This window comes from Thermobia domestica, chromosome 11, assembly GCF_964235325.1.
Source record: "Thermobia domestica chromosome 11, izTheDome1.hap1.1, whole genome shotgun sequence".
Classification (NCBI taxonomy): Eukaryota; Metazoa; Arthropoda; class Insecta; order Zygentoma; family Lepismatidae; genus Thermobia; species Thermobia domestica.
Window position 1 is genome coordinate 247,813,351 of NC_137464.1, and position 25,785 is coordinate 247,839,135.

The 25,785-nt window shown below is 35.7% G+C and overlaps 1 protein-coding gene across 1 annotated transcript in view; it reads left to right on the forward strand.

Annotated features, from left to right (window-relative positions):
- Positions 1–2,210: 2,210 nt before the first annotated feature.
- The window catches only part of Amun (protein amun), a 37,694-nt gene continuing 14,119 nt past the window's right edge, over positions 2,211–25,785 (forward strand). The window contains exons 1-3 of the mRNA XM_081731952.1: positions 2,211–2,458; positions 9,474–9,570; positions 22,822–22,981. Of these exons, the coding sequence (XP_081588078.1) occupies positions 2,310–2,458; positions 9,474–9,570; positions 22,822–22,981 (406 nt within the window). The 5' untranslated portion in view covers positions 2,211–2,309. The remainder of the gene's footprint in view (positions 2,459–9,473; positions 9,571–22,821; positions 22,982–25,785) is intronic.

Consider the following 25,785-nt stretch of genomic DNA (forward strand, 5'->3'; position numbering starts at 1 on the left):
TCTCGGGGTTCTCCCGTTTCCTCCCTCTTTCTTCATTCCACCATTTCATTCATCTCTCATCATCACCGTCTCCTTTAGCCTAACCGGCATAACTCTGGGACGTAAAACTTAAGGATTTCATTTCATTTTCGCACACCAACAACCACCTACAGTGACTCACATTAATATTCGGACACTTGCATTTTGTTAAAAGTAGGAAGGATTATGAAATAAATGAGAGCCGTGTGAGTGAAAAAATTAGGTATTTAGATATTCATATACTTATAGAAAGAAAAGAAGTACAAATATGGTGTCTTGAACGAAAGAAGCAGAAAGAACTTACAGATACTGATGACACTGTGTATTTGCAACGCCACTTTAATATTCGGACACCTAATACATAGATGTTTTGTGTGTGTTGTTGCTTGCTCACAAACGCTTCGCTAGTACTTAGTGAGAAACCCACGACGTTTCCTGACTTCCTGTAAAGGGTTGGACATGTTTCCAACAAGTTTGTTGGTAGAATGGGGCGATATGTCATCCCATGCTGCACGGAGAGCCCTTTTCCAATCGTCTCGTGACGTTACTTGTACCCGTTTGACCTTATGCTGTAGCTCATCCCAGATATGCACTCTAGGGATAAGGTCGAGACTCTGCGGTGGTGTTTCAAGCACTTTCGGACAATTATACAGCAACCATTTGCGCACCACATGTGCTTTACACTTCGGGTCATTATCCTGGTAAAATTTAAACATACCCATAATTCCTAATTTTTCAGCACTTTGGTGGAGATTTTGCCGGAGAATATTCAAATAAACCTTCTTTCTCATAATCCCTTCAACAAACACCAATTCTCGCACTCTCGATGCAAAAATACACCCCCATACCATCACACTTCCTCCTCCATGCTTTACCTTAGGTTGAAGATTTGCAGGATCTAACTTTGTATTTGGCTTCTGCCACACAATTATCTTGGCATCGGACTCATGGAGATTGAATTGTAATTCGTCCGTGAATAACACGCCATTCCACCAAGTTGGGGGCTTCTCAATATGAACTTTAACGAACTTAACTCTTTTATCTTTGTTAATTTTACCAATAAAAGGCTTTTTTCTAGCTATTTTCCCATTAAACTCTTCACTTCACAACACTTGCCGCACAGTTTCAGGATGCACCGTCTTCCCTGTGTCTTCATACAGCTCTACTGTTCATTTCAGCGCACCTATTCCGGAATTTGCTTCACTTTCTGAATCAATTTGCTTTTCTCTCCATTATTCAGTTTCACAGGTCGGCCCTTTTGAGGCACTGACTCGATTCAAAATCTCTATTAAATCTTTGTACAATGTCAAAATGGTGCTTTTACAAATATTGAGTAGATCTGCAATTTCCTTGTACGATAGACCTTTCGCACGGTGAAAAATTACTAACTGTCTTTGCTTAAACGTTGTACTTGGTCCCTTGTGCCCCATTTTCCTTTTATGCTTTCTCTCGGTCACACTAATCACTCGTAAACTAAGTAGATACACATGTCCTGTCTCGGGACAACTTAAACTGCAACTGGAACTCTTCCACTGTCTCGCTCGCTATCGATAAACAAACGTTAAAACAACTGTCCGAATATTAAAGTGGCGTCCAAAATACAGTTTATTACAATTGCGCGCTCATGAAGTGGACTTAATTTGCATAATTTAATTAACTGATAACATATTTGTTCGACTAAACCATTGCCTTTTTGCTTGTTTTCCGTTGGTTTCCCATTTATTATTTTTTACATGTATAGCAAGCAAATTATGTGTAATATCTATGGTGTCCGAATATTAATGTGAGTCACTGTATAAAATACAATTTTTTTATCGAAATGGTATTAGATGGTAACATATGTACTCTTCTATTCACATTTTAGTGCTTATTCTTTTCAATGTACTTTGCAAATTACATTTTCAGAAGATAAACGTGGAAATACCAGCTACGAGTATTGCGAAACTACGGGAAAATATTTTCTGGTAGCTACAGTATTTTCATATTAGTTGGATAATCTGTGCCTACGTATGCTATTTATTACAGCATCAATCTCGAAGTACAACTTATATATAAAATGAGCTAGCATATTTTTATATCGCTCGAAAAGTTAATTTTATGATAACATTATCAGTAAAATTTAAGACTTCGTTTGCTTTGCTTGGTTCGTGAAGGTGCTTCGTGTTTTGCAACACCCGCTTGGGCACTGTGCTGAGCAGCAACCATGCACGACGGTCATAGGAAAAGGAAAATTACAACAGCAGTGCTGCACTCTTGCGTTCTTCTTGTGTATTAGCGCAAGTACGATCACAATGGCTTCCGTAAAGGACACTGCTACATTCTTTGCTAAAGGTACTTCGAGTCAGTTTGAACACGTTTTAAGTTTATATCCCGAAGCTCTTAAACTGAAAGCCGAAAGGAAAAATAAGAAACCAGAAGAACTCATAAAATTGGATAACTGGTGAGTATTTAGCTGTAGTAAAAGTAGGTAAGATTAGGAAACAATGTCATTGAACCTTGCTTTGTATTTGGAGTGGCCTAGCAGACAACTGGCCAGTTAGATAAGTCGCTTGACCGTTTTGAACCTTAGCGCTGTCATTAATTGTTTCGAATGTCACGTGGTGATCGGTGTCAATCCGTGTGAATCTGTATTTGGAAGGGATATAATTCCCCCTATGACTACGGTGCTTTTTTAGAGTGCGGATTGATAGCGTCATGTCGGCTGCTGATGTGACATTCGCTCTCACTCCACAGGCGTAATTTAATTGCCTGTAACTCGTAGTTATGCAGATGGGGCCTTATCTTGAGGCCGCACACATGCTGTTCTTTGATTAAGATCTTGGGATTGACGAAAGCGCCGGTAAAACTTTGAATTTCTGATGTATTGAACACATCGTAACAGTACCCGGAGCTAAACAAGATGGTGACGACGAACAAAGAGTTCGCGTAGGAAAAAGAAAATGTGTTGTTTTTAATACAATCCTTAATAAAAATATGTAATTTGGTTAATAATGATAAACAAACATCCTGAGGGGTGAATATCAGATGTTGTATACACTTCGTGTAATAAGTGATTGGTACATTAAGAGAGTTACTGTTTTCGAATACTAAAGTTGCTGATCCATGACTGGTTGGGAACGTAGATCGTATTTATAACAACAGAAATAAATTTTGTATGAACTTATTTCATTACTATGTATAGTTTTGTCGTAAACTTATATTTATAATTTGTCAAATCATCAGTTAATATGAAAAATTATTTACTATTATAAGTTACTAATTACGGATATTTAAATTTTCCGTGAACTAATTTTGAGACATTCATAGCACTGTTTGTAACGTGCTTTTAGATTTAATTTTCGTATTGCGCTCCAAATATGATTTGTTGGGAGGTTTGTATTATGCAATTAATAGCTCAGTAGGTCTGTATATTCCTGTGTATATGTTAGTAACATTTCCTAGATTTAAATAAGTTTTCGTTAACTGCAGGAATGACGCTAGGAAATGGATATTGTCGATCTGGAGAATAAAATACACAATTATAGTAAATGCATTTAAAATGTTTTTTTTGGGGGGGGGGGGTATATAATTAAATAAGAACGCCACCATTTGCAATTTTGGGCCTTCCCGTTGATATAGTGGCTAACAAGCGATTTCGATGCCTCTGATCCTGAGTTCGATTCTCGGTGAGGGAAAAATAATTTCAGAATTGTTCATCTTTATTAATCATTTCCTTTAGGCTAAGGATTATAATCGTGGAACTTACTAAAAAAAAAAAAAAAAAAAAGTGCATTTTCTAGTTTCATTATAGTCCACGACAGGATGAATTCTACTTGGGGCGAGGGGTAACGACTTTTTTCTGAAAATAGTACTTTTTTTTTTTCTGCTAAATATAGCCTGATTTTGGTTAGGTGTTTTACGTGAAGGTTAACTTTACACTTCACGGTTTGTATAGATCGGATTTTTTTTTTTTTTTTTTTTTTAACCTAGTTTTGGTCCTCCCCCGGCAATATTTTCGTGTTCTTCCATTACACACATTGCATTTCTATTGAATTCACTTCACAGATTTCTCACATTAATTACCCTTCCGTAACAAAACTCGCATCTCTCGTAAACATTTCTTTTACCTAGTTTTTGTTCTCCGAATTCAGATGTAAACATTATTTCTAAGGTGACCTCTTTTGTAGGGGTAGTCTGGTACTTATCCGAAACATGCGTTGTTAAAATTAATAGGCTATCACTTTTTTAAGAATAACTAGTATTTGTCCAGAAGTTTCATATCATTGAAATGCGGTACATGTCATGAATTTTTCGGGTTAAGTGCCGAAGAGTAGATCCAATAATGTCAAACGTTCCCAAAACTAAACTAAATTAACCTGAGCTACATGTATCTAACCGAATCTAACTTAACCTAACCTAAACCTTAATAAGCTGAACCTACTGTGCGGTTCAGAGGTCGATTTTTCAAATTTAAGCTGTAGGGGTTCTGGGAAAAGAAAATATTTAATTGTTCTTGCTTTTTTTATTTCAGTTATAGAAATTATGGTCACAAGGTTTTCGTTGTAACGCGAAAACAGGGACATTTTATTATTGATCAAAGAATTAAGATTGGAAAAACGTCAGTCATTCCATAAGTGAAAGTGGCATTTAAAGTATTTCCCCAAAATCGACGACTCGGAAGCCGTACTGTGACTTGCAGTGAGCCATTGTGAACGATCTTGTTTATGCATATACCCACAGTCGCTGACGCGCCTGTTAGCTATAGACGTACCACTCGCTGCACTCCTGCCCTGACTTGGTTAGATGGAATTCGTGCGTTTTAGTGGCTATCTAGCACAAATTGGTTCATGTTTTATGCACTGTAGTTTTTATGCTATAGGTCTATAGTGCCCCCATGGAATTACTATATGACAGAAATTACCATCCGTACTCAATACCGAGTGATTTGGAGGAGAAACAAAATAATACCCAAAGATCGGATGCATAGATTCTAATTTCTTGGAGAACCGGAGATTGTAGACAACATCTAATTCTTTAGGTAGCATATTTTGATGGAACTTTTTTTTAATAAAGAATGGTAGCGCTGTTTTTTTCTTAGCGTATTCAACGGTACGAACTACCGGTACCTTTTTCGTGTATTTTTTTTTTTTTTTCGAAATGAATATTTCAATTTATATTGATTTGAAATACAGAAAAAATACCGGTATGTAATGTACAATTAAAAGGCGATATATTTTCAATATATATGGCAGCCCATGCTCACTTCGTCCACTTATTCGGATTTTGACACTCTCTTCGCAACCAATCAGAATACGTACAAAAAATAATATAATATAATATAATAAATAAATAAATAATTAAATAAAAATTAGCACCAGTTACTAGTATCAATCTAGTAACATCTGAAACTGTGATTATTGGGTTGTGTTTCACAGATCTATTATTTAAAGTTTAAATATACACTAAAGTTAAGTTCCGAAACTACATTTTGCTTAGACCGTACAAGTTTTAATATTTCATTGATATGATAGAAATAAGTTTGTAAATAGTTTAGCTTTAAGCACCGTGCTTACAACAATGCTCAAAATACTTTGTTTTCTTTCTCAATTAGACCTGATACTAAGCTCTTGAAAGAGAAGATACCGGTACGAAGGTAGCTGAAAAGCCTATTATTATATGAAAAAGTTCTGTTTTTTGTTTTTATGTCTATACATCTGTTCAGTTATTGTATATTTTTATTGCTTACAAAAATTAAGCAACCACAAAAAACTTGCAGTTGCATTTTAAGTTGGGTTGCATAATTGCCTTTTAGGCAGACAGGTCGGGCTTGTAGATTTATTTGCCTATAGATTTTATATTAATGAAATACAGTGCTCTGGATCGAATCTAGCACTCAATCTACTGTATGCTGTAAAAATGCCTTTGGAATTTTACAGTCTACAATAGGAAAACAAAGTTTATATCCGAACAGAGAAATTGTTAAAAGTTGAAAATTTCCAGCTCTATTTGCATTTCTATACGAAAAAAAAAAAAAAAAATCAATTTGTCTTATATCATGTAAACATAACAAATACATGCTATAAATACTGCTACTACTATCCACACATGTGTACATTATGGAAGATAAGCATTATTTTCGTATTTGCCGGCATAAGATGTACTCTACTTGTGTGTATTCAGTTTTGAGGTAAAATACTTTCGTTGCATATTAGCTATAGTTTTTTTCTTTTTAAATATTAAGTGATTTTTCAACAAGGAATATGTGTGGAGTACCACTAGAATCTCAGCTTGAGTCTGGTAATGTCTATAGCAGTTACACGTCCAGAAAGAAAGGAAGGGGAGGGGGGAACTTTCATTGACCTGAACGTAACTAGAATGCTTTTTCTGCACAGTCCCTGCAAATTTTCTGCGATCACATCGCAGATCGCGGCATGTTCTGCTATAGGGATTCAGCCATAAATTTTTTAAATGAAAAACAAAAAAAAATGTTGTACAGCGCGTACAACTCTTAAATGTTCAACAAGTTAAAATTTAAAAGTAGAAGCCACGGTGGATCAGTAGCAGAACGCCCACTTATGGTGCATGCGCTTTGTGGTGGGAAAACACCATGGGTTTTCCCAGTTTCGTCATTCTGCCACTATCATTAATCTCATCAGCGGTCTCCCTTAGCCTTGATGCATAACGTGGGACATTAAACTGAATGATAATAATAATAATGAGAGAGAATCGTGGTTCAGGAAGAAAGTTGGCTGATATTTTACTATATTATTATTAGTATTAGTATATTTCAACTTGCGTAAGTTATCTAAAATGATGTATTTTTATTAATTTTAATCAAATACCTAGATGTATTAAAAATTAAAAAGAGAAAAGCCAAACTCAGGAATATTTAATATGGTAATTTTTACTTAATACGCTTGTATATATCGCCCCCAGAAAGCAGAAATGTGCTAAGCGCGTAAATGAAAATTTCTCAGGAGAGCTTAGTTGAAAATCAAGAAAAGTGGCGCTGCTTTCTTGGGTCGATATAATAAAAGATTGTAAAGAAAGTACCTTTTGCGTATTTTCTTATTTTGTGAGACTATTTTTTGGCACTTCTTTTATTACTGGAGCCTTGATCAAATCCTATTTTCTTGTAGGTTGAAGAACCAAGATTTTACTTACATCATGGGACGTTTATTTTATCTTAAGCTTTTTCAATTATTTATTTACAACGCTGCAATATTCACGCACTAATTGATAATAGGTTGTAGGTTGTATATTTTCACTAATTCCAATCAAAATCATTAGTGCGTAAATAATTCGGCATATACTAAAGATTTTGATTGGAACCAACATCAAGGGAATTTTTTAACAACCCTTTATATAGGTAAAAACTTGGTTCTTCAAGTACAAGGGAAAAGTACTTGATAAAGGTCCTAGTAATTACAAAGGCGCCGGAATAATACTCCTTCAAAATAGGGAAAACACACAAAAGGTATGTTCTTCCACATCAGTTACTGTGCTAGATAAGCAAACTTCCATGGATGTAACATCAGTAATAGAAGTCCAACACTAACTTCAATGACTATATGTAGAGACACGATTTTGTGTAAATAAGAATTCGTAATTTAGTTTTAAAATTAAGCGTAAAGCGAGATAAAATCGGTGAATAAAAATTCAATGTAAGATCACTATTTTCCGTGGCAATTACAATTAGTTACCTTTTATTTCACCTTAATTTCCACTCATCAATCATCATGACATGAGCTCATACATGACTATATTAAACAATATTTGAGTTAAAAAAAAAAAAAAAAAAAAAAAAACACTAAGCATGCTCATTGAATAAAAGTATCGTAAAAAAAAAAAAACAGAGACAGAACATTAATAGAAAAGAATAAAACGTCAGTGTTCACAGTTTAATTATGCAAATAGCATAACCACCGAGAGAAGCCTTGTTTAAATGTTTTCTGGTGTTAAATTTGTTCTTTTATCGGTATGCCATTGTAAGAAAAGAGAGTCCTCTCTACATCAACATTTGAAACTGATATGTATAGTACTTGGAGACACTTTCCAGCGATTTCTGAATGCTCATCAACACTTCTTCCACAAAATTTCAAAAATTCATGGTGATCTGTTTTCTCAAAAATGGAAATTTTCATCACATTGCTAGTAATTGCGAAATAATGGTAATGAATAAATCGTAAAAGCGTAGAAAAACTGTCATTTTTGCGTAAATTTCGTGGAATATCGAGACTTGTTGCAAATTTCGCTAATTCGACAGAATTTCGCGTTTAGTTGCGAGCGTTATATGACCTATCAAATAGCGAAAAAAAAAAAAATATATATTTTAGGTACACAACATTTTCATACAAAACTGATACATTTCGCGTTTCAAAAAAAAATCGTGTCTCTAACTATATGTCACTAATGATTTAATTTCTGCATAGGAGTTCAAAATTAAGTGTGTAAGTTTCAGCAAGGAAAAATGGAACAAAGAGAGACTCATTGCTAGCATAATCGGAAGAATTGTTAATTTTTTCATAAAGAACTCTCCGTAATTTTTATTATTATTATTATTATTATTATTATTATTACACAAACAATTAGTTGATTAATAAATGTTATTTCAGGTTTAGAACCTTTCCATCAATAGGAAAGAAATGTGTTTATAAAGTGAGTTGATATTTATGTGAGTGGTTCAACCTGAAAACAATGCCACAGAATAAGAAGTTGAGGGAAACTCTGACAGACACAAATCATGAATTAAATATTACCCTTTTTTATAAAAATGTGGTTAATAATGCGTCAATTTTTGTCTTAAATAAATAGAGTAAGAAATGGTCGTTGAAACTTACTTAAAGAAAGTAGATTAAAGTGTTTTTAAGATTTGGAAAGTACCTTGTTGATTAGAGAAAAGCATTATTTGTAATGGAGAGAAACTTTAAAGAGATGCTATGTACCGTGTATTCATCTCAAACTTTATGAGCAAATAATTTTGAGAATTTGTTCTCTAGATTGCTTTGCTAATGCGATCTGTAAACATTATTTGCAGAACAGATGCGCATTAATAATACTTTCTCAAAAGTGTTTTCTTCACATATTTCGAACAACAATTCTTTCAGCAGTAAATAAAACAATAGTAAAGTTTTGTGCGTTCTTATAAAAAGAAATAAAAAATACTGTTTTTTGCTTTATCATGTTTTAAAGTGTCCCGAAGTGAATAAACATTATTATGCCGTACACTTGAACTTAAAATATTTAAATTTTCTAAGTATGCAAAGTAAAACCTCGGCCCGTTTCGGATATGATAATATTTATTATGAACCTATTCAAACGCATTGTCGCATTACCTTAAGCACTCAAACCGTATTATTGTAGAATGTGCCGACAATAAGAAAGTGCCTCTACTAGAGATAAACTAGTACAACAACGGTGTAAAACTGAAAGTATAATAATAATAATAATAATTGTAAATATTGTTTCTTTTGTAGGTATCAAAATGAACTTCCAAAGAAAATAAAATCTAGAGGGAAAGATGCACATCTTATTCACGAGGAATTAGTACAGACTATGAAATGGAAGCTAGCGGTAAGTAATTCTTAAGTGTTATGGATACTGGAGGTTTAAAATGAGCATTTTGTGATGCACGGTCGTAGGATATTAGATTTTGTTGCATACTGTCATCATATAATCTTGTCAAATCAAACAGGCAAGAATTCGGTGGAGCCAGTAGAAAAAAATTTCAGTTCTGATATTGGTTTCCTGCTTTGTAACAAGACACTGCAGGAGTTTCCTGAACTAATTTTTAAGAAATTGAATTATGTATACGAGGTTACTTGTAATAGTGTGAATTTTCATCTGGCAGAGTGCAGCAACTGTTCTGTTAACATCCTAATTAACAGGACAGCTAGTCTACTTTGTTAAGTGAAAATTCACACTGTTACCAGCAATTTCGCATACTTGGTTCAGTTTAATAAAAATTGGTACTTGATATAGTCTGCCTTGCTTCTATCCATTGTCCATTATACCAGCTTTGTCGATTATATGCTATACTTAAATAAGGGGCCCCGGTGACTTTTACCTGAGATACGTGGGGCTCCTTGTTCGATCTCAGCTCGCGCCGAATGGATTTTATTGTGGACAAACATTGTGTGCGTGGGTTTTCTCGGGGTTCTCCCGTTTTCTCCAAATTTATTCATTTCACATTATCACCGTCTCCTTTTGCCTATCGGGCATAACCTAGAACGTACAAGTGAAAGATTTCCTTTCATATACTGAATTAATAAACACAAACAATTTGCTGAGCAAAATAATATATACGCATTGAATAACTACATACGTGTTACAGTTTCGCCAACTAATACGTATGTAGTTTTTTAATGTGAATATATTGTTTAGCTCAGCAAATTGTTTGTGTTTACGTATATACAAAGCAAAGCTTCTACTTATGGAAAATATTAAATAATAAACTAATCGCTCAATAAAGGAAACCAATTCTTGTATAAAGCTAGTATCTTACGTATCTATTGAAGCAAAGTGTTTAGTTGGAGGAACTATCTGCAAGATATTAGTATAATAAAATTCGTTTGCTTTGTTCTGCGATTAGTTTATTATTTAATTATGCATATATATATATATATATATATATGTGTGTGTGTGTGTGTGTGCATGTGTGTGTGTGTGTGTGTGTGTGTGTGTGAGAGAGAGAGGTGTACGATGCGCCGAGGATAAAACTTCGAAGTATGAAGTGTTAAGCATTACACTATCTTACACTTGAGAACATCCACATGCAGAGTTCCCATAAGTCAGTTGGTAAATTTGCATTTTTAATGCACAGATGAAATAAAGCTAACTAGCAGTAACAACAGCAGGACTAACATACATAGCAACTTCACCTCACACAATCGTCAGCTGAATGGGGATACTGCTCTAGTTAAGTATTCAAACCAGAGTCTAACAGCAGCTGGTGCAAACTGACATATGGCATTTTCTTCTTTCAAATTCCTTGCGTGAAAATCACAAGCACAAATATAATTTGTAATCATTTGATAGGAGCTGGGCAGGATTAGTAAAGAAATTTTGCTTTTGAGTAGCTTGATGTACCTCCATCATCTTGTTTTGTAGCTTTTAAATTTGATGGAATTTATTGCCCCATTTGAGCACCAAAGCTAGTTAAACTTGGATTTACAGCTTCGCGTTGTATCTGAACGTACTGCACTACTATCCAGGAATCGACCCCGGGTTGCCTACTTGAAAACTGAAAGCATTAACCATTAGGTACAAGCGTGTTTGTATATATATTATAAAGTGTACGAGGTGCGGTAATCTGAACATTTACATAATATTGAAAAATGCGTGCTAGCTTCCATCCTTTGCAATCGGGATATTCCAGGTTCAAATTTACGGTCATCTGTTTAGGATGTGTCCTCAGTTCCACCGGGCGAATGTCGGTGTAGTACGTTTAAATGTGTGTCCTAGCTGCTTTCCTTTTACTTCTTTTCCACGATTTGTCGTCGTTATTCTAGTATAAATTAGCCTCCATGCTATCTCAAAGATGGCGTAAGAAGTAGTAGTACTAATACTACTACTACTAGACACGTTCGTGTTATATTTACTGTAATTAACAACTTTCCGATACAATTTCAATTCTATGATTAATAATATCTGAATACAATGTTCGTTAAATTTGTATGTGTAAATTAGCTTGGTACATACACAATGATTATTTCAGTGCCGCATGAATTGCACTTTTAGGCTAATTGTAACATCTGAAATTTGTCGTGGCAAATTATCGTTGTATATTCACTATCTTCTAGTTAGACAGAGTCTGAAATAATCTTTCTTTCCTTTTTATACTGTTTTTAAAGTCAAATTAGGTCTTCATTTAGTACCAGCTACAAATTTTCAGTGTAATGTTTGTGTAATTTTTTTTTTTTTTTTTTTTTTCATATTTGAGTGGAATAAAACAGTTTTGTGATCAATCAATCAGAATTTATGTGAAGGATACAAAACAGATTAGTTTGTGTACTATTAATGTTCAGTATTGCGTGGTTACTTCCTAATCTATCTGTATATACTTATATATATATATGTAAAAATGAAAGTGACTATGGTTGTGACTTCATAACTCTTGAATAGGAGCATCAAATATGGCCTTTCGTCGCTTATATAACATAAGATTTTGATTGCTTTCTGGCCGATCTCCATCAAATTTTCAGTATAGATGAGGTTCGGGTCTGGAATGTCTTTTATCATTTCACTTTGATGGTACAACGTAGGGGAGGGGGAGGTATTTAAAAATTATCGAAAATGACCGATATTAGTGTCGAATCCATAGTTTTTCGGGATCGCTGAGATGAACAGTGATACTTATGATGCCGTTTACACCCAAATTCCTAAATGTTCAAAATGAAGCGGTATTCTCCCCGTGCGAAGAACAGATACTCTGCTAATAATAATGATAATATAGAGCAAATAATATATATGATTAATTCATTCTTGAAAGGTTAAGAAATGATTTTTCCATACTTTTTTTTTCAGAAAAATAAAGTGGTTCACTGTTAGTAGTTCACTGTCTGGTTTATTTCATGGGTTAATATTCTTAATGACGCCTTTGTTACACTGTATATGACATCGTATTAGCTCAGATTCGTACATCACTTCCAAGTGTTTAGATTTTACTTTTTTTTTTTTAAAAAAAAAAAAGATTGTTTTACATTGTGGCTGCGGGATTGATGAAGGAAGGATAGAAGAATATGGTTTCCATATAAACTACCCCTCCCCCTCAAAAAAAACGTACGTTTCACGATTATGCCCTGTAGGCTAATGGGGATTGGTGATCAAGGAAAGTGATTAGTTTGTGAAACAATTGGTGGAATCAGAATGTGGGAAGAAACGGGAGAACTCCGAGAAAACCCACGACTACGATAATGTTCACAAATTCACATGACCTGGAATCGAATGACGGGTCCCTCACATCAGAGGTGAGAAGTAGAGCCCCATGTTCCCTTACAGCAGGATGAAATACAAAAGATTGTGAAAACATCTGCATTGTTTCGATTTAATTGTTTCAAAACAGTACAAGGGTCGTAGGGATATTTAGATTTGAGCATTAATATTTCTAGTGTATAGCTCTACAGTAATGTATTGTGATGACAATTTAGTTGTATTGTTTCAATTGAATCATTTGACAATTCCTAATAATGGTATTGAACACGAATGTGCTTTGTTGTTTATTATTAGGACAAGTTAAAAGTTAGAACTGGGTCAATTCATATCAAATCAGCCAATTTCATTTTAAAAGGTTGTTGATAGAATTTACTTTTTTAAAAAATATATTACCTGTACTAAGTTTACGGAGGGAGTAACGGTGGCTCAGTGGTAGAGCTCTTACTCAGGTGCGTGAGTCCTTGGTTTGATCCCGACCAAGTAAGTTTGTGGTGGATAATATCGTGTCCCTGGGTTTTCTCAAGAGTACTCCCGTTTCCTCCAACTTTGTCATTCCATCATTCACGTGATTTAATAATCGTCTCCGTTAGCAGAAAGAGCATTACCGTGGTACGTTAAACTGAAATATTGAAACTCATTTCATTTTCTATGTTTACGGAGTTGAAAACAGGGTTTAAAAATTTTAGGCGTTATATTTTTGTAGCGTCCATTTTGTACAGACACGTAAGTGTATTTTGCACTTTACACAGGTCTGCGTGAAACTTTTTTTTTTTTTTGTATTGAGTTCAAACAAAAAACTATACGAAAAAGAATGGATTATATGTTATGCGCACATTTAGATGTACTTCAGTTATTCGAAAGTTAAAACTTTGAATAATGAGGGTTGAAACTATAATATTAATATCAGTTGAATGACATCCTGTAAACTGAGACTCACTTTCAGTTTGTTGTCTGGATATATACGGCTATAAGATGTACAACTTCCCACTATAGTTTCAGATCTAAGAGAACCATATCCTTGATTTTTGTCGGTTTGTAAACATTGCATTTTTTCTAAAACCGGTTATTTTCAGCTACAAGTATTTTAGAAGGGACACACGTGAATAATCCGAAATTCGCACAAAACAGACGATAGTTGTATAGTAACAATTGGCAAAAATTCCATCACTGAGGAGACTGTTTCTGAGTTACTAGGTTTTTCATCACTCAGATTGCGTGCTCTTATTTCTTAAAGAACATTAATTTCAAATTTTGTTGTCGTATTCAGACGATTATTAGCTCATATGATTATTTTACACTAAGCTCTACAGTCACATTAAAGAAATGACTACATAGGCGAGCGGACTGTCAGCTTAAGGAATTGAAAAACTTCTGTTTGACTAAGTTATTCCAAAAGTGTAACATGGATTTAAAACTTACGTTAAGCTACCGAATGTTCTTGACATGTCGACGCCATTGAGTACCACCTACTGTTTTTTTTTTCTAGTTCACTTTTTTGTCTAATATCTTTATGCAATACTAAGGTTATGAAGGGTGGGAACCAGTGTTGTCAGATCAAAGATTAAAAAGTAGCACGATTGTGCTCCAAAAGTAGCGGTTTGAACCATTTGTATCCCGAATATAAAAATGAATTATTTTGCGACTATACATTTACTAATCATATATATATATATATAAGGAGACATGTTTGCTTAAATCAGTTTTATGGGCTCTAAGCTACACTTTAAAACATTAAATGTATGCTTTTTCACTGTTATTCCTCACTACTTTAATTCGTTTGCTAAATTATTTAGATGGGAGCAATGAATTTTGAGTTTTTATCATGCAGATCAATTTTAGGCACATGACTCGAAATAATTATTGAAAAATTATAATACGGACCACGACCGGAGCTTGAGTTCGATGTATTTGGCGGGTGCATAGACATGCAAGATTAACCCTCACATTAAAGATTGTTCCTCATCACACTACAGAACCACACCACCGGTTCTGGCATACCTATCAGTCGTATAGATACATGTGTGATTCCGATTCGGATTCCGGTTCGATTTGTGTGATTCCGATTTGAATTCCTGATTGGATGTCACATACATTTGTGATCCTAGGAGTAGATACTTTGAATTTTATACTTGAGATAGTTCATTGTTGAAATGATCATTGTAGAAAAATGTTATATTTGAAAATTCGTTGAAATATGGAAAGTAAAAGTATGCGCACTGAACCGAGAATCGAGCCCAGGAATCCGGATTTCAGTGGTATTGCGTTAACCACTACTACTATCCTTTCAGCTCCCTGAATTTTCACACACTTTCTGACATTTGAGGTCGGTGCTCAACTTCTTAAGACCACGTAGACTGTACCTGTTGTGGCTGTTCAGAGGGCGGACTACAGTGCTGGAAATTGGTATAAAGGCAGAGGGACATTTGAAAATAGGAGGAGACAAGAATGCCGAGGATGGATGTAAGTGATATATTTACAAAGTAATGTTGTATACTGTACAAAATCAAAGGCATATCGTTTGCTAATACGTCACTGGCACACGTAATTTACACAAGAAGAGAAATGAGACGATTGTCGGGTGGAAATTGGTATAAAGGCACCCATGGTTACTTGTCGATTGGCGCCCTCTACACGTTCAGCACTACCCCTGATACGCCTTTGAGAATCAGCTGACACAGTGCAATAGGAGAAGCGCGAGTGTGAACGTCTGTGAGCTGTTGTGTGGGCCATGCCTCGTGGAAAATTGTTGTCGAGTGAGGAACAAGCATGTGTCTGTGCGTACAAGGACATGGGCCTGTCAAATCTGCAAATTGCAAAACGGTTAAATCGTTCAAGTTGTGTACCTGATAATTACGTTCGATTGGGTGCACAATATGGAAAGAACGGGAAGTATGGTAGAACGAGAAAACTCGCGGAGTCCACGAAACGACTAATTGTGCGCAAGGAAAGGGCCGGAAATATGTCATCTTCCCAAATTGTTGCTGCTTGCAAGTTACCTGTCACATCCAGAAGAGTGAGTCAATTTTTGAATCAAGATCCACATCTTACATTCAATAAACGGAAGTGTATACCACCCTTAAGTGCGACGCACAAGCAGGCGCGACTCCAGTTTTCGCAAACACATATGTCGTGGACATCCGAATGGAATCACGTTGTGTTTAGTGATGAGAAGAAGTTCAATTTAGATGGTCCGGATGGTTTTCAATACTATTGGCATGACCTTTGAGAAAAAGAGCAAGTGCAAATGAGCAGAAATTTTGGTGGAGGAAGTGTTATGATTTGGGCAGCGTTTTGTGTTAAAGTCCAACCAACATTGCATGGCTCAACACCAAGATGAATTCATCGACGTACACAGAGATGTTAGAAATAGAATTGCTGCGGATGTATGAGGAGTTGGACGATCAAAACCTGATTTTCCAGCAGGACAACGCTGCTATCCACAGGGCAGCAGAAACTCTACAGTGGTTTCAAGACAAAGGCATTAAGGTCATGAAGTGGCCAGCGAGAAGCCCTGATCTTAACCCGATAGGAAACCTATGGGGCATCCTTGCGCGCAATATTTATCGCAATGGACGGCAATTTGGGACCATTGCTGAGTTGAAAAACGCGATACGAGAAGAGTGGTGAGCGATTCCACGGCAACAACTAACATATCTCATAAAAACAATGCCAAAGCGCATATTCCAACTCATTCAGAAGAAGGGAGGGACAATCAAGTACTGAACACTCATTTTCCATTCTGCACTTTAAATTATACTTTCATTTTGTCAAAGACACTGGGCGCCTTTATACTAATTTCCACCCGAAAATCGTCTAATTTATCATTTTGTGTATACTACACGTGCTAGTGACGTATTAGCAAACGATATGCCTTTGATTTTGCACAGTATACAATGTTACTTTGTAAATAGATCACCTTTATCCATCCTCGGCATTCTTGCCTTCTTCTATTTTCAAATGTCTCTCTGCCTTTATACCAATTTCCAGCACTGTAGGTAGCCGCATTGGCTGTGTATTTGCACCTATAGAGGAATTGGTGTGGCGTTATATATATATATATATATATATATATATTCCTATACGAGGATGTTACCAGAGTTATGGGAATTTCTAAATAAGTTAATCGTGAACTATTAAAAATTAATGTCAATAGAGAAGTTCTGTCATGTTTTTTCTGGTTATCCCATTCAAAGGCGATCAGTAGAATTTAACCGCTTCGGAAGTACGGATGTTATATTTAAGGTGTTTACACTGCCGCTGTGGAAGATCTGTAAAATCTCGAAGATCCATTATTTTCTTTTCATGGTAACAGGGCGTAAAATTTTCAGGAATTGTTAAACATTTATTTGCAGTTTTTGGAGACCGTTTCAGTATCCAAAAGCATCGTATATCACTGGATTGATGATTTTAAAACCGATAGAATAGGTATAAAAGAGGACCCACGCACCGGACGACCTAACGCAGCAAATGACACAGACATTACTGCTATACGGAGTCTGTTGATGAACGATAGACGATTCGTAAGGTTAATGCTCGTAGGCATTGGTACAAGGCAAGTTTACGAAATCCTGCATAATCATTTAGATGTGAGCAAGGTTTCAGCTCGTTGGGTGATTTGACTGTTGGGACAATAAAAACTGAACAGAGGAGAAAATTTCTGTAACTTTATCGTAATCGTTTTTGGCCTAAATTACGGAAGAGAACTCCACTGTTCTTTCACTCCGAAACCAAAAGCAATATAAGGCATGCACGCAGACAGAAGGTCCGCCGTAAAAGCTTGCTCAGTTTTTTTTTTTTTTTTTTTTTTTATTTTACCTGTAAGCAAAGTTATGTGACTACCGTTTTTACTATTGTTTGATTCTGATGGGATGATCTTGATGGATTATCTACCAAAGGGAAGCACAGTTAATATAAATACTATTGCATATACTTTTGTCTAGCCCATTTCAGTAAGCACGTGTTAAAACTCGTCTTAGAAAGCTGACTGCGAGACATTTACTGCAACAAGTCAATGCGCATCTCCATACAGCCCGCTAAACAAACAATATTTTAAGTTATTTGCTTATGAAATTCTTCCACATCCTCCCTACTCGCTTGACCTGGCATTGAGTGATTACTATATGTTTCCGAAGTGGAAGAAACCCTTAAGCGTTTCAGATTTTGAATGATGTAAATCGATGAGTAATGGTAATAGTGGAAAAGACGCTCCAAGAAGTTTCTTTGAAGAAGGTCTTATGAAGCAAGTTTCACATTGGGACAATTGTGTACAATTAGATAAATATTATATGAAAAACTAAACTAGTAAATGGTATAATACCCGAAATTATAATGTATTCTTCAGCTATAGTGTTTGTATAATTATTTATTTTCAAATGGAAATCGTTAATGCTAGTTTGAAGTAGGTGAATATAGTTTCAGAGTTTTTTATTAAGTTTGTAGCGGAAACTATTTTCTTTTAATGTAACTAAAAAAGCAAAAACAAAAGAAAAACAACAACAACAACAAAAAAAAAAAAAAAAACGTATTTATGACGGGTTGTAGTTTGACCAGCAGCGTTAATTTCTTGATAGGACCTATTCTGAGAATGTCAATAAAATTTTGCCGAAACGTTCTCAATTGAATCATGATTGGCATGTTTTTAAGTAAGTATAATTTTATAGATCATTGTGTGTCTTGGAAGCTTGCATAAAGTTGATCCACTGCGTTATTTATTTGTAGTAATGAAATCAACGTACTGTAATTTCCTATATGCATCATTTTAAACATTTTTGTTTAGCGAACTGTATAAGTCAGTGAGATTTCCGCGACACGCTGGTTTGTTGAGCAGTCCCATAGGATGTGTCGTGAAATTTTAGAATTTAAAAATCATGAAGTTTTTAAATAATTAATTAAAATCAGTTTTTGAGAGACTATCAGTCAGCTATTCCAGCGGCAACAACAATACTCTGTACTATGTAGTCACTTCTTCATAGAAACTTATAGGCTTTACACTATATACTGTAGTTTATATTATTATTCATAAAAATATCAAATAAGTGAATTGTGATGGCGTTTAGTAAAGTTTTTCGTCAGTCAAATAAGGTTGGGAACCACTGGTGTATGGTCTTGCATTGTCTCCTTGCAATAAAAGGCTCGCATTTAGCTTTCCAGAACGATTTTTGACAGATACTTATAATTAGCTAGGCAGAAGTTTAGAATAGGGATTTAGGAGTTAGATTTCTGGGCTATTTAGCCCGTCACTTATGAGGGCTGACGTCCTTCGGGAAGCACACTATCCGAGAGAAAAGTGAAGGAAAAAAGGAAGCGATCTGGAACCTGTATATTAGATACCACCCCGGCATTTGTTTGGTGTGAATTAGGAAAAGTCAGGAAAACCTCATTCAGGATGGCTGGCCTGAGAAAGCTTTTTACACCTTTCCGACTGAGAGCCCCCACCGGGAATCTCGCACCAAACACGAGAGCATTAGCGACTACACTACGCGGGGCCACAAAAGTTTGGAATAGTTGTGTCACGGAAGCTATTCAACTTAATTATTAAACTTTTGACCGTGATTGTATTTTTAGTTCATTACTCCTCAAATGACTTTCAAAGTACAATAAAAAGGAACTTTAGACATTTTAAAACTCGATTGTGATTAATTAATGAATTCTTTATCTTTAAAACTGCTATGTAATTCTGTCTTTGAAATTGTTTCCAAGTACTGAAGTCATCGTGTAAGTTCATGCATTGACAAAATATGATGAGATAAGCAGATTTATAGGTACACATACGATTTCACCACGAGTACAGGAAATCCATGATATGAGCTCCGAGTCGAGAAAGGAAACTACTGCGCTTTCCGACCTCGAAGAGTAGTTGCGACAGAAAATCCTAAGAATATCGTATCTGTAGTTTTGAAGTCAGTCCCACCATTAGAGAAACACACCAACCAGATTTCTGTTTTATATCACATTTCTAAGGTATGCATTCGTTTCATAATTGTCAATGCCTAGTCTTGAATCAGTACCTGGGAAGTTTCAACAGACACGAATAAACGTAAAGTTAAATGCATTAAAAAGATCCCCCCTAACCACTATTCTTTCATTTCATCATAAACAGAATGTTCATGAATATATGTATAAGAACTATTGATGTCTAGATTTCTAAGAAAAGTTGGTTATTGCTATGATATCTCTCGCGTACATCCCGTTCTATGTAAATCGTAGATAGCACATAGCGTAAACGAAGTGCCGAAGGGAGTTCGGAATAAGTAGAGAAGTGATCTGGACTACAAAAGTGATCGAGAAATTACAGTGTGTTGGTTTCATTGATATATACAAATAACGTAGTGGATTAACTTTACGTATTAAAATTAGTTATTCAAAAACACCCAAATTATAATTCAACTGGGAACGTTTCGGCAAAAATTTGCCAACTTCACCATAGATCCTTTCAGAGAACTAATGTTGCTTGTAGAATTACATCCCGTTGATTACAGTCTTCTGTTTAGCATTCCTTGTGTACTTCCAGTAGTCTTTCAACGAAATTTTCCTTATACTTTTTATATTTCACTTTCTGTACGCTAACCAGTACTGGCTGTTGACAATTAATGAAATATTTCTTCAAGTTCTCATTGGTTTCAACATGTGTTACATTTCATCTCACTAGTAAACGCAATTGGCCGAATAAAAATGACGAAATTTGAAGTGAATTTAGAGAACCTTGGTATCTTGTAATCTACTAATGTGAAACCTGTGTTCCTATTTCAGTGATGAACGTAGGTAGGCTGAGAAAACTTAAATTTAAGCCATTAACTTTCCTCGTTCTCACCATTAATTTACTTTCTGATCGTTGAAAACTATTCGTTATTAATATATAAACTATGTGGTGTAAAAAGGACCCCGCTCAGAGCTACGAAAATCCGGTTTCCGTTAAATTTGCTGGTATTGCAGTATGTTGTGTATTTTGGTTCCCTGATGAAAAGTCTTAATGGACACGAAACCCGAAAACCACACGTTTTTGAAATATACGCTGATTATTATCGTCACTTAATATCATACGCTCCCTCGTAAACTGAAAATAGTGATTAGGTGGACATCTTATCTATGAAGTTTGAACGAGTCTCACTAGGGTATACTAGGGTTTTTGTGGGTCACTGATTCCGAATCCGAGGTCGGTTAACCTCCCATCACGTCAGGTTCAAGGTCATTTGAGGATTAAATCGAAGAGGAGAACGTTGCAAAAATCTGAACAAAAATTACATAAATGTTTTTTGACTCGCCGGATCCGATTATGTCGTTTTCTTGACCCAACAAGGTCGTTTCAAGGTCATTGCAGGGTCATTTCATGGTCAAACCTGAAATACTGTCAGAAAAATACCTGAAAAATTCATAGATAGGCTTTTAGGGTATCTAATTCCGAATCCGAGGTCTTTGTTAATCGAATTTACTTTAATATTGTCCATTTAGTTCTCCAGTCAATCACTTGCAGTGTCGTCTTCTCGAATAAAGATTTGTTCTGCATCTCACATCTCATCATTCTTAAACTTAACCTCCAGTATTTCACCTTCATTTGCATTGTTGTTCACATTACTTTTACCAGCATCTTGTATGTATTCCACTAGAGCTCAATTAGGGTATTTGATTTGTTGTTGATGTCGAGTTCATCCTAGAAACCATAGGACACTGGCTATATGTGCATAACAATCTAATGTCCTAGCACCGGATTTAAAATTGCAATAATACCCTAATATCGAACCATCTTCTACTTCCATGGACGGCAATTCATCATTCCCTGCAAAGCTTATCCAAAGCTGATATCGAGTAGCATTTTTAAGTCTTCAAAAGATTCTGAAACGTAACAATCTTGGCTCAAAACCATTTCTATCGAATTGAAAAATATCAGTACTTTCATAGTCTAAATAATCTTGTATACACGAAGGTGCTTGTTCAATCTGATAAACACCCACGTAATTCGATTAAGAAACGCAAAATCAAATTGAGGGAATTGCATTTTGCCTCGCCAAATTCTCTTCTTCTACTCTAACCTGCATGGCATTAACATCATCGATACGATCTCGACTTTGGTGTGCCAATTGTGCAGTCTTATTCAACATCAATAAACGACTTCCAGATTTTTCCGACGTTTTTTCAAGTTTGACTTTGAAATGGCCTTGTAATGACCTTGTCGGGTCAAAAAAATGACATAATCGGATCCAGCAACTCAAAAAACATTTATGTACTTTTTTTTTTTTTTTTTTTTTTTTTTTTTTGCAATGTTCCCTCTCGATTTGACCTTCAAATGACCTTGAACCTGACATGATAAAGGTTAACCGATCTCGGATTCGGAATCAGCGACCCCAAAAACTCTAGTATACCCTAGTTTGACTCGTTCATACATCATAGATAAAATGTCGACCTAACTATTATTTTCAGTTTACGAGGGAGCGTATGCCTTTTAAGTGACGAAATAATCAGCGGATATCTCAAAAACATGTGATTTTCGGGCTTCGTGCCCATTGAAACTTTTCATCAGGGAACCAAAATACACAACATACTGCAATACCAGCAAATTTAACAGAAACCGGATTTCCATAAGCTCTGAGTGGGGTTCTTTAGTCCATTATGTATTTCATCTGTATCTTTAAAATCTTAGTCATTGTAAAACGATTGCTTGAGATCTATTCCTTAATCACAACAGAGAAAAATTAAAATAACTTGCAGCACTAATTTGATATTTTAAAAAAGGTAACTATAAAAAGTCATAATTTGTGTTAAATTTTAGAATGTATTAAAGGTGATGACTGCAGTCTAACGGAAGTCATAATTTTTGTGATTATCCTGTACTTTTAACAGAGATAGGTCCTGTATCATTCGTAGTTGATAAATAATGCTTTATTTTCTGGTTTACAGCGAGGGAAATTCTACCCCCAGTTGTCTTACCTGGTAAAAGTGAACACCCCGAAGGCTGTAATCCAGGAAACCAAAAGAGCTTTTCGCAGACTACCAAATCTGGAGCAAGCAATTACAGCGCTTAGCAACTTAAAAGGAGTCGGAACAACTATGGCATCAGGTGAGAAAACAGGATTTTTCTTTTTTAAAATCTCACGGTCTTAGTTTGGATGACAAGTATTACGGTGTAGGTTTCCCTTTTACATGTAGATTTGAAATACGTAATAACCTGAAGTAATGCCATTTGAAGAAAGAAAGAAAAAAAAAAAACCGTTGGGTTGGACACTGTTAACCTTGTAGCATCACAGAGTATGTTAAATAATGCCCCATTGCCGATATTTGTATGGTTTGAAAGTTGCAGCGGTTTTTGTTTATTGGTTTAAAAGTTACAAAGGTGTATCAAGATAAATGGACCACTCTGTATATACACGGTGACCCAATGAAACTTCTCACGTTTTAAAGGCTAATAAAACAAAAAGTATTGAAAGATAGAAAGTTGTTTATTTAAAAATATAAAATAGAGTTGAGAACAGTTTGTAATTTGGGCTGTGATCAGATCAGTAGCTTTTTTTTACAGAACCACTTAAGTGGAAATGTACTTTACAACAAAAGTACAAGAAACATCATCTAAGACATTTTGCATAATTTTATAAGGGTAGAAAGAATTCCTCTTACACTCTCCCAAGAAAGCCCAACAACTTCAGCACGCTTCCTTGCAGAACATTTTGGGAACTGCAGAACAGACTGTCTTACAGCCTTAATACTTTCAGGCATACGAGCACTCTTAGGGCTGCCAGATGATGATTCTTTTCAACTCTGAACCTGTTCGGAAATTCTCGACCCACTGCACGCTAGTTTTCCGATCAGGGACATTTTCATTACGTGGAATAGCAAACTTAAAGCGAAAAGCTCTTCAGATTGTAATCACAGAACTGCTGCTTTTGAAAAACATTTTAACTGCATACCGCGATGAGCTCCTGATGAAATTATTTTGACAACCTAAAACGGCAGAAGAGTAGTGAGCGGAAACGATGTCCCCCAATCCTCTCTTCCCTCCAATGACAGCGCCACAGGCGATCATATATATATATATATATATATATACAGGGTGTTGGTGAACTAAACCAACAAACTGTAAGAGGTGAGTTCATATGGACCTGTGGGGAAAAGTGCATTGTTTCAGTGCAAGGGCTGTCCAAATTCGCGAAAAAACCAATTTTCAATAGGCCCTTTTTTTGAATTCCAGAAACTGTGAAAGGTGGTCCTTATCAACGTAAAGGATGTTATGCATACATAATCCAAAAATGCACATTTCATTAGTGTTCAATGGGTGTACAGAGCATTCCCTGCAGGGTGAAATTCCCAGACATGTCATCAACCGATGGCAAGATGTCGGAAGTGTTAAGGCTCGTGAGCAGCACGGTTTCTCTTACCCCGGAAAACGCATGCTGCGATGTTTTCTTTCACGCTTACAAGTGAAGGAAACTTAAAATATACCACGACGAAATACATCGTATCACACGTTATTCTGAACATAAAAAAACGTGAAGCTGCCGGTTCGTAACACTTCCGACCTCCATGCGAAGCACTGCATGTCCATTGTTGTCAAGGCTTACCTCCTGCCTACTTTGGACCCTCCTTGAAGTCAGGGCATATCTGAAAACTCTATTGAGAGCATATCTGGAAATTACATCCTGTAGGGAATATCCGGTACACCTATTGAAAATTGATGAAAAATGCACTTTTGGATTGTGTTCAGTTCATTTTGTATAGTTCATTAACACCCTGTATATATATATATAGGGTGTTAATAAACTATACCGACAAACTGTAAGAGGTAATTCCTCACATCAAAATAAGAGAAAAAGTTCATATGGACCTATGGCGAAAAGTGCATAGTTTCAGAGCTTGGGCTGTCCAAAGTCGCAGGGTGTTTCAAAACAACCTCAACGTTTGGGAGGCGATTTCCTACACCAAAATAAGACAAAAAGTATATACCAACCTGGGTGTACAGTTCGCAGCAAAAAACCTGCAACATGAACTTGTAAGTTTATTGTGAAATGACAATGTCTTTTGCTCCAAAATAAGTGTGCAGGAGAGGACGCCGAAGTTTCTCCTGGCGTGATTCGTGCCACTTAGACGTTATGTTGGTTCCCTGGCTATTACGCGTAGTTTTGCAATAAACTTACATGCTCATGTTGCTTTTTTTTCTGTGGACTGTACAAATCTGTACAAATGCTTCCTTTTGGAGTTTCAGGCTGCCTTAAACATGAAAAAATGAACTTTAAAGGTCCCTAGCTCTAAAACAATGGAGTTACCGTGGTCGGGTCAAGACTTCACTAAGGAACTAATATGTGGGCTATCCAAAAATACATGTTTCAGAATCCTAAGATACTCACGCAGCAATTTTTATAGAGGGACCGTGGCTACGGGGAAATAATTTGAAGTACTCTCCAACTATATATATTACTACAGTAAAACCACCTCCAATGAATGTGGCAAAGTTATAACAGGCTTTCAAAATTAAAAAGTGTTATCAGCAACGGCACGTATATAGGGATAAAACAGAAAGCGCCAAACTCCAAAATCAGATTGATTACTCTGGGACCAGCAGCAGCTTTCACTAGTCTATTGAATAATACGTTACTCCCAACCATAAACAGAAATGAATCCATTGTCGTTAAATTTTACCCTATATATTAGCATTGAAATGCTATTACTAGGGCATTTTCTCCCTCTCGGGAAAACTAATGTTATTAAAACCTGCGTTAGGCCATGGTCCACTAGTAGACCAAAAATATAAAAATGGGTGCAGTAGTCTAGGAGGAGTTGTCCCCTAAACATCGTTACATTCACTTTTATTTCTATAGATAGATATATATGTCCGTTGCGCAGTATTACATCGTCTGAGTCTCCATTTCTTTT